Source organism: Mandrillus leucophaeus, unplaced genomic scaffold (assembly GCF_000951045.1).
Source record: "Mandrillus leucophaeus isolate KB7577 unplaced genomic scaffold, Mleu.le_1.0 Scaffold120, whole genome shotgun sequence".
Taxonomy (NCBI): domain Eukaryota; kingdom Metazoa; phylum Chordata; class Mammalia; order Primates; family Cercopithecidae; genus Mandrillus; species Mandrillus leucophaeus.
In genome coordinates, this window is record NW_012100321.1 from 378633 (window position 1) to 392184 (window position 13552).

The 13552-nt window shown below is 55.1% G+C and overlaps 1 protein-coding gene across 6 annotated transcripts in view; it reads left to right on the forward strand.

Moving 5' to 3' along the window:
* CALM3 (calmodulin 3 (phosphorylase kinase, delta)) overlaps positions 1-8367 on the forward strand; it is a 10335-nt gene extending 1968 nt beyond the window's left edge. For 2 of the 6 annotated variants that reach the window (XM_011969531.1, XM_011969522.1), the window contains 5 exons: positions 3393-3423; positions 5760-5903; positions 6065-6171; positions 6427-6562; positions 6706-8367. In XM_011969531.1, the coding sequence (XP_011824921.1) occupies positions 5834-5903; positions 6065-6171; positions 6427-6562; positions 6706-6734 (342 nt within the window). In that variant the 5' untranslated portion in view covers positions 3393-3423; positions 5760-5833 and the 3' untranslated portion in view covers positions 6735-8367. Of the gene's footprint in view, positions 1-2772; positions 2888-3392; positions 3424-3608; positions 5904-6064; positions 6563-6705 lie in introns of those variants that run through there. The other 4 variants (XM_011969538.1, XM_011969546.1, XM_011969555.1 and 1 more) reach the window with 4 other exon arrangements.
* Positions 8368-13552: the final 5185 nt, after the last annotated feature.

Sequence of the window (13552 nt, forward strand, 5' to 3'; positions counted from 1 at the left end):
GGGGGGGCCTAGGTTTGGGGGTGGATGTGGGTAGCACCCTGCCAGTCTCCAGGGACAGGCCAGGACAAAGACAGCTCAGTGTAGATTGGGAGTGGGCTGCAGGGGCCGGAGGAAGCTTTTCTACCCGTCCTCCTTCCCCAGGAAGAACGTGGCTGGGCGGAAGGCACCGGGGCAGTGGGAGCAGGTGGGCGGAGCTGTTCAGGCCCCTATTGCGCACTGAAACCTCATGAAATGGGGATGGGAGATCAAAGTTTGGGGTGCCTCGAATGAGCCAGCTTTTTCAAGCCTAGAAGCCTCACTCCGTTGCTGGCCTTTTCAGGCCAAGAGCACTGCCTTTTCCCAACAGGAGCGCCAGTTTTCTCATGATCCCCAGCCCCACGCACCATGCTGCACCTCCTCACTTGTGCCAAATGACAGTGCAGTACAGTGTGGCGTCGGTGACAATCAGATGCCTATTCCCGTGCCCTCGAGGTGGGGGCTGCAGAGCTTGATCAGAGAGTGCCTCTGGAGAGACCCCTTGATTGGCCTGAGGACCACTTGTTCCATTCAGGACCCTCACTGAGTGTGTCTGTTAATTCACAGTTAGGGCTTTGAGAGAAAACCAGCAGACTAGTTCTTTCCTACTCCCTGCCACCCACAACACCCACAGCCCCCCCAGGCTGAGCCTGGGAACCGTGTGCAGCCATCCTCCCTGGCAAGGCTGGGGAGAACAGGCAGCCGCTGCCGTGTATCAGATCTCATACTTGCTGACACAGACCTGATGGCTCCTCTTGCCGCTACCCCATTTTCCCCCAGCAGAACCTGGCTAAAGGAGCCCTGAAGCACTAGCGGGCCCCCTACCTCCAGAATAGGACCCGAGCTTTGGCCACAACTACTTTCTCTTTCCGTTTGTAATCAGCAAGGTAGAGGTGGGACAAGTCACTGTTAACTGGCCTTGGACTTTGGCCTGAGCTCTGTGGCTCCTCCTTGGCCCGGGTGAGGGGCCCTGGCCTTGGTTTCTGATCTCATCTAACACTGTTCTCTGGCATTGGCTGGGGGCTGGGGCAAGGCAGAGAAATCATACCCTCTTCCCTCCCCCACCTCATGTTTTTTTTTCTTGTCCAGCCCCTTGCTGGAGCCTAAGATGAGGGATAAGGAAGCAGGAGACCAGCTGAGTTATTTTGGAAACAGTTTCTGTTGAAAGTTTAGTCTTCAGGTCTAGAAAGGGAAGAAACCTTGAGCAAGGATCAATGATCTCTTCTTAGGCAGTCGGTTTTCTGGGCGGCAACCTTGCTTGAGATCTGTACCTTTCCTTGACCAAGCAGGGAAGTGGGTCTCCAACATGGGAGGGAGAGCGTCTGACAGGCCCTCCATGCAGAGCCACGCCTATTTGCAGCAACCCTGTGACAGAACTGAACATGGCAGTGCCTCGTCTGCATCTTCCAGTGTTTTGATGGAGACTGGCAAACGCTGGCCTTCAGAGCCACTCAGGGCAGTCTGCAGCCTGTCACAGCCTCCTCGCCCCCACCCCCAGCCCCTTATAGTGCTGCCCAAAGGTCGGGGGAGTTGGACTTCTTGCAGGGCGGAGCAGTGGGGTGGGAAGGCCCTGACTGGGCTCGCTTTTTCCATTCTAGGCCAGGGGAAAGAATGAAAAGCAGATGGGATGGCAGCCGCCTCCCCACACTGCTGCCCTCCTCTCTGTTCTTCCCCTGCCCCTCCCCGGGCATTGCCTGGCCTCAGTAACCAGAAGCCCATCCTCCCTTCTCACTTTCCCCAAGCCTCTTCCTCAGGTGTCAGGACCTAAGGGATGGCCCCAGGCTTTTTTGCCCGATGGTGGGAGGTGGGGGGTGGGTGGAGCAAGGGGCTCTTGGACCTGGGGCTGCCAGGTTGGCATTTAGGAGCCCAACCACCCTGTCTTTTTTGAAGGCAATGCAGAAGAATCTTCATTTGGCCTCCCCACCTCCCCTTTACACTTTGGACTTTTCCAGAAAGTGCATGTGTGCCATTTTCCTTCTTTACCTTCCTCCTTCTCCCTCCCTCAGCCCTCTCCCCTCTGCGATCATCACTTTGATTACCCCTCCCATTCTGCCTATTTGGGACTTGGCCTCAAGTTCCTCTTCCCTTAGTTTTTTGGGGGTTTTTTTGTTTGTTTGTTTTTTTCTAACTTTTTTAGATCAGTGATTGTTAATATTTGGGACGGGGGTGGGGATAGGGGAGGCAGGCAGTGGTTTGTTCCTAGCCTCTGGAACCTCTCGGTAGAATACTGCAAATTCACATAATAATAGTTTGCTTCCATTTCTGAGGCTCTCAGACTCAAGACTAGAACCTGCTGTAGACTTGGAGCCCCTTTGCCTGATTGTGAAAGGAAGGGGAACAGACCCACCGGGGTCCTGAGATGATGGTGCCTTCTTAACAGCATCAGCAAAAACCAGGGAAAATTTGTCTTTTGGCTGCTAAAGCTAAATGTTGGGATTCAGCCTCCCCAACCCCCGAGCCCAGCTCCTGCCCCTTAGGATCACTATGCCTGGCTGATGCCCAGCATACCAGTGCAGGAGAAGCCAGTCCCTGCATCTCCTCCCCACCCCCAAACCCCGCATGCAGCAAGGGCTGCCTGCCACCAACTGGCCAGTCCCCAGAGTGCCCAAGCTGGAAAGGGTTAAAAACTGCAGTGCAAGCTGACTTCAGTCCTCTGCTGCTGCCGCCGCAGCCCTCTCCCTGATGTGTGCCCCTCCTGCCCAAAAGAAACACAACAGAATGGTGCCCTGTGCCCTCACTGTGCGCAGGGGGTGGAGCGCCTGCCTCCAGCCTGACCAGACTTCTTTAGGCGCTTGAGCAACTTGGGGCCCGCCAGTTAGGAGAATTTTTGCCACTTGGGTCAACTCTGCCTGAGCCAAGCGCCTCCAAATAGGTGACACAGAAACTAGCAGAGATAGCCCCAGACATCATCCCTCTGCCCTACCCAAGGACTGGCCTGCTTCAGTTTGGAGCCTTCTAGAGCTTCTTGATGAGGCCTCCAGGGCAATCACTCCCTTCACTCAGCCTCTGGGGCTCCCACTGATGAGATGCAAACCTGTGCCGCTGGTTTGGGGCTAGGGCAGGCATTTCTTCTGCCCCTGTGGCTCCCACATGCTGAATTGAGATTGGAAGCCCGGGGGTCTGGGCAGCTTCATCGGGCCCTGCGTCCGGCAGGCCTGAGTGTCCAGCCAACCCTGGTACCCAGCTTTCTGAATCACCAGACTTTATCGTCAGGCGCTGGCTCTGCCTCAGACCTTGACTCTGGCATGCTCCTCCCTGGCTCGGCAGGAATGCCATGTGAAGCTGGCCTCACTGGGGCCGGGGGCCTGGGCTGAGTGAGGAAGATGCGTCCGTGCTGTCCGGCCTGGTGACTGACTTTCCCCTTCCTGCTTTTCCAGGCTGACCAGCTGACTGAGGAGCAGATCGCAGGTGAGTCTGCTATCCCCCTCATCTTAGCTCAGGAAAGCCTCCACATCCCTAGCCAAATCTTAGCCACCGAGAAGTGACATCTGATGGGTGAACCTCTGTATCCCTTGTGTCACCTAACACTATGCCTTGTGCCTAGAATGCTGATAAATGTGTGTAAGAGCACACCAGTGTCCCAGTGACACCAAGCCCCATGGCCCCGAGACAGGCCTTTACCAGACACCAAAGGCTGTGTTCTTCTCCTGGGCCTGGGTCATCTAGGGGCTTGATAATCAGTGGCTGTAGGACAAACCCAACTCTCTCTCCCAGCTTCAGCCAGGTTGGCTTAGAAGGTGAGCTCCCTGCCTCCATGTGGGGCCTGCAGAGCTCCTGTCCCACTTTAGGAGCCGCCCAGGAGCTGGCTCGTCACTCCCACCTCTGCACTTGCCTGCGCTTTGCACTTCCTTTCGCATGTGCCTGCGCCTGCCTGTTCTGCTGGCGGAAGTGCCTCCCCAGCGCTTGGCATGGGCAGCTCCTTCCCATCCCTTAGCTCAGATGTCCCCTCAGGGAGGCCTTCCCTGACCTCCACCTCAAGTACACAGCCTTCCTTTACTGTCCTTCACATCACTTTATTTTCTTTGTAACCTTTCTCGCCGTCTGAAATTATTTTCTTTTGTCTTCACCTGTTGTATCTCCTGTTACTAGATGTGAGTTCCACTGAGTTTGGGACTTGGTTTTGTTGGTCTCTGCTATAGCCTCAGTGCCTGCCTAGAACATAGTAGGTCCTCTGCAAACTTTTGCTGGCTAAACAATCATCTCTCTCTCAGCAAGCTGGAAGAAATCCCTGGATCCCATCTAATTCATTTTTCTAACCCCTCCAAAACCCCATAATGGTCAGCTACAGGAACTATTGTGTAATTATGGATCCGTGCCTGCCTACCCGCCCATACTGAGCTGCCCGAGGACAAAGAGCAACTCTTGGTTTATCTCCATAGCCAGGGGCCAGCACACAGTAGACCAGAGGAGCGATCCAGAGAATGGGCCTCTGCTCCCCACCAGCTACCCAGCCCCCAGCTCTGCTGTTAGGTTAAGCCGGCTGTGTGACAAGTGCTGAAGGCCCAGCTTCTGCAGTGGGAGGAGACAGGAATGGACTTGCCTTCTCTCCTTTCTCCCCTCAACCCCCAACACAGAATCACCTTTGCAGCTTCAAAATTTTGGCTCCAGGTGGCTATGGAGACCCCTGAGGAAAGCCAGAGGATGGCCCAGTTTAGTGATCATGAGCTCGGGGTGCCCCCATGACCCACTCCCTGCCCTCCCCAAGAACAACAAGGCCTCAGCACAGAGAGGTGCCAGCCTCCCCAAGGAGACTCTTGCCATGTCCCCAGGGCCCAGAGGCTCAGGACCACAGCTGCCCAGCTGTGCATGTCCCTCCCAATGTACCTGCCACCCATCTCCCAACTCTGGCCTTGTGCAACATAAACAGTCTGCTTTTCACTCTGTCCCCATTAGCAAAGTATCCACCGCCTCACCCCAGCCCACACCCTCTGGGAATAGGCTGCCAGGCATCTGTTCTTTGAGGGCTTAGGGGTAGAGGAGCACCAGGTGCCAAAATGGGCCCAGTGGGAGGGCAAGAGCCATGTGCTTCTCTCCCTGCTCCTGATGCGGCCCCAGCTGTGGCCTTCCCACTCAGCACCGCTAGCTCCTCATCCTCCTGGCTTGGCAGCCGTCCCCTCACTTTCCATCCCCCTACTCACCCCACGCACCGTCCGTCAGCCATGTTCTGCTGCCGACCACCCCCACGCTCACCACAGTGGCTCAGCTCCTCTGGAAGCTGGTAGCACCCACGGCAGGGAACAGGGCTGGCAGTCAGAAGGGAGTGGATGTCTGCATTTCCTCTTCAGGCTGGCCAGAGGCATTCTGCAGCCTCCCCTCCTCGTCCCAGCCAACCAACCCTGGCTAATACACTCAGATGAAGAATCCTTTCGGCTCTCATTCACTCCGTGACTTTGGTCCGTTTCATCATTTGAGGGAGAAGCCAAAGCCAGGGACCAAACAGAAATGTAGAATCATCTAAGGACAGCTGTCAGACCATTTTTCCCCACCGTCTTCACTGGCTGGCCAGAAAAATAGCTTTACCTAGCACAGTGTTGATGTTCAATAACTGTTGAATGAAGGTTGGAAGGGCTTTGCCCTGAGCACTGAGGAAAGCGAACTGATTGCATGGGACTTGAAGTCTGTCTCAGTTTCTTTAGGTGGGACTGACACCCTTGGCCTTGCTCCAGGGAAGGCGTCCAACATCCAGAGGTAAGGATTCTCCTGTGGGCCTTGTGACTTCTGACTCCTTCCCCTTCTTTCCCCAGAGTTCAAGGAGGCCTTCTCCCTCTTTGACAAGGATGGAGATGGCACTATCACCACCAAGGAGTTGGGGACAGTGATGAGATCCCTGGGACAGAACCCCACTGAAGCAGAGCTGCAGGATATGATCAATGAGGTGGATGCAGATGGTGAGCCCCACAGAGCGTGTGGGCAGCCCCGCTGCTGGTCACCCTGAGTGACTTCAGGGAGCCTCCCTCAGGGTGATGGATGAGCCCATATCTATCAGGGCCCAGGGTCATCTTCCAGGGCCCAAGCCCAGAGCATTCTCCATCCTTTCCCTACCTTCCAGGGAACGGGACCATTGACTTCCCGGAGTTCCTGACCATGATGGCCAGAAAGATGAAGGACACAGACAGTGAGGAGGAGATCCGAGAGGCGTTCCGTGTCTTTGACAAGGTAAGCAACCCTCCAGGGGCAGCTCTGAGACTGACACCAGCCTTCAGGCAGACAGACAGAACTGGATCCACGGAGCTACCACTTCCAGGAGGCCCACGTCCCGGTGCCAGCCTCACTGCCAACCTGCTCTGCCACCTCAGGCAGCCTCCCTCACTGTGCTCACTGCCGAGGGATGGTGATGACAGCCACCCCTCTCACTGCCTCTCTCCCCGCCGGGAGAAGTGCCCAGTGAAAGCCTTTATCCCCAACCCCCAGGATGGGAACGGCTACATCAGCGCCGCAGAGCTGCGTCACGTAATGACGAACCTGGGGGAGAAGCTGACCGATGAGGAGGTGGATGAGATGATCAGAGAGGCTGACATCGACGGAGATGGCCAGGTCAATTATGAAGGTGAGTCCAGGCCAGGCTTGATCTCCCGAACAAGAAGAGAATCGCAGCTCCAGGAACAAGCCCCCAGATCCCTCATGTTGGGGAGGGCCGCTCACCACTCAGCCTGCCCGCCTGACCTCCTCTCTCTCTGCTTCACTCCACAGAGTTTGTACAGATGATGACTGCAAAGTGAAGGCCCCCCGGGCAGCTGGCGATGCCCGTTCTCTTGATCTCTCTCTTCTCGCGCGCGCACTCTCTCTTCAACACTCCCCTGCGTACCCCGGTTCTAGCAAACACCAATTGATTGACTGAGAATCTGATAAAGCAACAAAAGATTTGTCCCAAGCTGCATGATTGCTCTTTCTCCTTCTTCCCTGAGTCTCTCTCCATGCCCCTCATCTCTTCCTTTTGCCCTCGCCTCTTCCATCCATGTCTTCCAAGGCCTGATGCATTCATAAGATGAAGCCCTCCCCAGATCCCCTTGGGGAGCCTCTGCCCTCCTCCAGCCCGGGTGGCTCTCCTCCATTTTGGTTTGTTTCCTCTTGTTTGTCATCTTATTTTGGGTGCTGGGATGGCTGCCAGCCCTGTCCCGGGACCTGCTGGGAGGGACAAGAGGCCCTCCCCCAGGCAGAAGAGCATGCCCTTTGCCGTTGCATGCAACCAGCCCTGTGATTCCATGTGCAGATCCCAGCAGTCTGTTGGGGCAGGGGTGCCAAGAGAGGCATTCCAGAAGGACTGAGGGGCGTTGAGGAATTGCGGCGTTGACTGGATGTGGCCCAGGAGGGGGTCGAGGGGGCCGACTCACAGAAGGGGACTGACAGTGGGCAACACTCACATCCCACTGGCTGCTGTTCTGCAACCATCCGATTGGCTTTCTGAGGTTTGGCTGGGTGGGGACTGCTCATTTGGCCACTCTGCAAATTGGACTTGCCCGCGTTCCTGAAGCGCTCTCGAGCTGTTCTGTAAATACCTGGTGCTAACATCCCATGCCGCTCCCTCCTCACAAAGCACCCACCGCCCTGAGGGCCCGTCCTAGGAATGGATGTGGGGATGGTCGCTTTGTAATGTGCTGGTTCTCTCTTTTTTTTTCTTTCCCCTCTATGGCCCTTAAAACTTTCATTTTGTTCAGAACCATGCTGGGCTAGCTAAAGGGTGGGGAGAGGGAAGATGGGCCCCACCACGCTCTCAAGAGAACGCACCTGCAATAAAACAGTCTTGTCGGCCAGCTGCCCAGGGGACAGCAGCTACGGCAGCCTCTGCGTCCTGGTCCGCCAGCACCTCCCGCTTCTCCGTGGTGACTTGGTGCCGCTTCCTCACATCTGTGCTCCGTGCCCTCTTCCCTGCCTCTCCCCTCGCCCACCTGCCTGCCCCCATACTCCCCCAGCGGAGAGCATGATCCGTGCCCTTGCTTCTGACTTTCGCCTCTGGGACAAGTAAGTCAATGTGGGCAGTTCAGTCGTCTGGGTTTTTTCCCCTTTCTGTTCATTTCATCTGGCCCCCCCCACCACCAACTCCCACCCCTCCCCGCCCCCCTGCTTCCCCTCACTGCCCAGGTCGATCAAGTGGCTTTTCCTGGGACCTGCCCAGCTTTGAGAATCTCTTCTCATCCACCCTCTGGCACCCAGCCTCTGAGGGAAGGAGGGACGGGGCATAGTGGGAGACCCAGCCAAGAGCTGAGGGTAAGGGCAGGTAGGCGTGAGGCTGTGGACATTTTCGGAATGTTTTGGTTTTGTTTTTTTTTTTAAACCGGGCAATATTGTGTTCAGTTCAAGCTGTGAAGAAAAATATATATCAATGTTTTCCAATAAAATACAGTGACTACCTGACTTGGTTCCTCCCCTCGTGTCTCAGTTTCTGGCCTGCCCCCCCACCCCGCCAACCCCCACGCTGACTCCTTTGGCCCAGATGTGAAAGAGTCTCTCCTCCAAGCTGGCTCTGAAGCTGTGTCCGGTCAGTGCAGCCCAGTGGATGCCTCTGAACCACAGTTCTGATCCCAGCTAGACCACAGGGTCGTCAAGGGCAGGGTCCTGGCCTGGAGATAGTCATGCAAATGGACTGAAAGGAGAGTACTGAGAAGGCTCTGTCTGAGGCAGCCCCATCATGTACGCAGAGAAGGGGTCAGCCCAGTCCAGTGGCAGGACTGAGCTGAGACCTACCTGAAAGATGGACAGTCCCCTAGCTGGGTAGGGGAAGGAAGGGCATTCCAGTTGAGGGGGACAACATGTATGGAAGTCCTGAGGCAAGAGGAGCCTGGACACCTAGGAACTGAAGGAAATCCAACGAGGCTGGGTGAGATCCCCGAGCAGCTTGGAGCCCAGCTGGGCGAAGAGAGGAAGGCAGGGGTGGGCCTTGCAGTGGGTGAGCCTCTTGATGCTTTGGGGAGAGGGATGGCATTCACTGCTTTAGTCTCACAGGCAGCCAAAACATGGCAAGTTTGGATCTGCAATGGTGAGAAAGGCATGGTCCTGAGCTCACAGGGAGGGCATGGGACTTGGTGTTGGTTTGAAGATTTGAAACAAAAAGCCCAAAACAATTGCAAACCACACAAGGCAGAGTACAAACCACTATGTGGTCACAGCCAAATTACAAACCACAGAAAGCTCAACTTCCTCATGGCAAGTGGGGATGTGAGGAAGAAGCCTCCTTAACAGCACCCGGTGGCACATGCCTGTAATCTTCCTACTTTGGGAGGCTGAGGCAGGAGGATTACTTGATCCCAAGAGTTCAAGACCAGCCTGGGCAACATAGCAAGACCCTCCCAGTCCAGTGGGGCTATAGTGGAGGGATGGGTCAGAATCCTCAGGGGCTTTTCTCATTCTCCCTCGGGGGCATGGAGAATGACAGGTTAATAAGCATCATCTTTAACTTCTGAGCTTCTCACACAACCACAGAAGCTGGGCAAGGGTGGAGCAGAGAGAGAAGTCAGTGGAATGAAAAGAGGTCCTTCCACTCATCTGCACTTGGCCTCAGAGGGCAGGGGAAGCCTGGCCCAACCCCACGGCCTTCCTTGTGGCAGAGAGATCAGGCCTTGGCTGGGTTTTCCTGGTGCATCCCAGTCACCAGAGCCAGCGGCATGGGTGGAGACATTGGGAGTGGCAAGCCACTTTCCAGAGCCCCAGCTTCTGGGCCCCCTTTTCCTGCCACGTGGTCGTGGCTTGGTATTTGGTGGTGCAGTAAAGACAGAGTATAATGGATAACAACTTGGGGTCTGGGCACAAGCACCTGCCTTAGCATTCCAGTTCCAGTACTCACCTGCCTTGAGGCCTTGGGCAGATACCTTAGAGTTTCTGGACCTCGATGACCCTGTCCACAAAATGGGGGTATAATGGTACCGGCCTCCTGAGCTGAGCTGAGGATTGGGTGAGCCTACAGGAAGGAGGAGGGTGTGTGGTGCTTAGGAAGTGTTCGGTGAGCACCTGCCACCATTGGCTGGGTGCTTCCTGCTTCACGGGCTGCCTTTGAATCTCTGCATCCATGAGCTCATCAGAGCCTTAAAGCAACCACTCGGGCTGGATGCCATTCGTTCCCATTTTGCTGACCAGGAAACTGAGGCCCAGAGGAGTGAAGTCACTACTGCAAGGTTATGAAGTAGGAACACAGCCGGAATCTGAACCAGATCTGACCCTGAGGAGTCCAAGCGCCCAACAGCTGGGCTTTAGGGTAAATGATAGTTTAAAAACAGACAGCCTTCAGGCAGGCCAGAGCCAGAGCCAGTGGAGAGGCCAGGCTGAGGCTGGCGTCCCAGTGGTGGGGTCTGAAATGGGAGCTGCCCCTTTAGCAGTCAGGGTACCCGGGGAAAATTCTGGTCTAGTAGTTGAGTCAAAGATGGGCTGTGGTTTCCCACAGGATTGGGCTCAAATTCCAGGTTGAGACTCACTCACAAGAATGAACCTTTTGCTCACTAAGTCCCAAGGGGCCACCACTGCCACTTCAATAACCTTGGAGCAGCGATTTCACTTCCCTCGGCCTGCGTTTACAAGTCTGCAAAATGGCAAATGATAATCTGTAAGGGAAGATGATACAAATATCCACCAACTTGGGTTGGTCAAACTTTTTTCTTTTTTTTTAAGACAGAGTCTCACTCTGTTGCCCAGGCCGCAGTGCAATAGCATGATCTCAGCTCACTGCAACCTCTGCCTCCCAGGTTCAAGCTATTCTCCTGCCTTCCTGCCTTGAGCTCCCCAGTAGTTGGGATTACAGGCACGCACCACCACGCCTGGCTAATTTTTGTATTTTTGTAGAGGCGGGGTTTCACCATGTTGGCCAGGCTGGTCTCAAACTCCTGATCTCAGGTGATCCACCCGCCTTGGCCTCCCAAAGCTCTGGGATTACAGGTGTAAGCAACCACGCCTGGCTTTTTTTTTTGATATGGAGTCCCACTCCTCTCTCCCAGGCTGGAGTGCAGTGGTGTGATCTCGGCTCACTGCAATCTCCACCTCCCAGGTTCAAGTGATTCTCCTGCCTCGGCCTAGCCAATAGCTGGGATTACAGGTGCCCACCACCACGCCTGGCTAATTTTTGTGTTTTTATTTATTTATTTTTGAGACGGAGTCTCACTCTGTCGCCCAGGCTGGAGTGCAGTGGCCGGATCTCAGCTCACTGCAAGCTCTGCCTCCCGGGTTTACACCATTCTCCTGCCTCAGCCTCCCGAGTAGCTGGGACTACAGGTGCCGGCCGCCTCGCCCGGCTAGTTTTTTGTATTTTTTAGTAGAGATGAGGTTTCACCATGTTAGCCAGGATGGTCTCGATCTCCTGACCTCATGATCCGCCTGTCTCGGCCTCCCAAAGTGCTGGGATTACAGGCTTGAGCCACCGTGCCCGGCCTATTTTTTGTATTTCTGATTTTATTTATTTATTTATTGAGACGGAATCTCACACTGTTGCCCAGGCTGGAGTGCAGTGGTGCGATCTCGGCTCACTGCAACCTCTGCCTCCCAGGTTCAAACGATTCTCCTGCTTCAGCCACCTGAGTAGCTGGGATTACAGGCACACGCCACCACACCTGGCTAATTTTTTGTATTTTTAGCAGAGACGGGGTTTCACTATGTTGGCCAGGCTGGTCTCGAGCTCCTGACCTTGTCATCTGCCCACCTCAGCCTCCCAAAGTGCTGAGATTATAGGTGTGAGCCACCATGCCCAGCCTGCATTTTTTTTTTTTTCTTTTTTTTTTTGAGATGGAGTTTTGCTCTTGCTGCCCAGGCTGTAGATCAGTGGCGCAATCTCAGCTTACTACAACCTCCGCCTCCCAGGTTTAAGCGATTCTCCTGCTTCAGCCTCCCGAGTAGCTGGGATTACAGGTGCCTGCTATCACACCCAGCTAATTCTTGTATTTTTGGTAGAGACAGGGTTTCACCATGTTGGCCAGGCTGGTCTCCAATTCCTGACCTCAAATGACCTCAGTATGCCTCAACCTCCTAAAGTGCTGGGATGCCAAACTCTCTCTCTCTTCCGCACCCCCCCACACCCCCCAACCCACCCCCGCCTAGGCTGGAGTGCAGCGGCGTCATCTCGGCTCACTGCAACCTCCGCCTCCCGGGTTCAAGCAATTTTCCTGCCTCGGCCTCCTGAGTAGCTGGGATCTCAGGCGCGTGTCACCACGCCCCACTCATTTTTTTGTATTTTAGTAGAGAGGGTGGTTTCCTGAGCTCAGGCAATCCGCCCCTCCTCGGCCTCCCAAAGTGCTAGGATTACAGGCGTGAGCCACCGCGCCCGGCCGTGCCAAACTTTATAGACATCATTTCACTTAGTTCACACCCAGGCTGGATGGACTCACACTAAAACGCAGCACCCACTCAAGGTGTGCAGACCCTGCCCAGGCATCCGGCATGAGTCACTGGAGAAATCTGGCCGTAGAGGAGTGGAGGCCCGGCAGGTGAAGCCTCTTGCATCACACCACCCTTCCTGGAAGCAGCTGAGCCGGGTCTCAAAGCCCAGCGCACTCGGATCCCAACGCCAACGCCTTCTCCCACCGCATCCCGGTGCCCATGCTTCTCAGCTGCCTATCAGTAGTTTCCCCCTTGGGCCCTATGTTTTGAAAGACTTTTACTCCCAGACAGGCTACATTATTAAATAATCATGACTTCCCTTCCCATTTTTTACTAATCAAAGACCCACAGAGCGCACTCAGCTTCTAATGGCCCCTGGGCAAGCACTGAGAGGAGCCGGCTCCAGCCCAAAGCGGAGAAATGCCTGGACCGGGAGTCATTTCCAGTTCAGCCTCGCAGGGCTACTAGACCAGTTCAAAACCCGTCCTGAGAAAGTGACCAGACAAGGGGACTTACCCAACCAGGGCCGCCTGAGGGCTCGCAAGGATCCCCTCACTTCCCAGAGGGTGGCTCTGGGGCCACTCCTGAGTGTCACTCCCAGTGTGACCAGCAGGTGGGGCAATGACCACGGAAGACCCTTCCGAGCTACAACTCCCAGGCCCAGCCCACGGTATATGTGTGTGTGCGCCGGTGTTTAAGTCCCATTTGTGGGTCAGGTCGCGTGCTAGGGAGATGGGAATGAATAAAAAGAAATAAATCGTAAAATGAATCAAGTCCCTTTGAGTCCCCCGTTCCCAGCACATCACTTCCTGAGCCCCACCCCAGACTAGGTCAGGCGCCTAGACCAGTCACCCTCTGTGTCTGCTGGTTTGAGCCAACTGCAGATGAAAAATATTCAAAACACACAGGGTGCGGTGGCTCACTCCTATAATCCCAGCACTTTGGGAGGCTGAGGTAGGTGGACCACCTGAGGTCAGGAATTTGAGACCAGCCTGGCCAACATAATGAAACCCCATCTCTACTAAAAATACAAAAATTAGCCAGGTAAGCTGGGAGCGGTGGCTCACGCTTCTAATCCCAGCACTTTGGGAGGTCAAGGTAGCTGGGAGCGGTGGCTCACGCTTCTAATCCCAGCACTTTGGGAGGTCAAGGTAGGTAGATTATTTGAGGTCAGGACTTCGAGACCAGCCTGGCCAACATAATGAAACCCCATCTCTACTAAAAATACAAAGATTAGCCGGGCGGT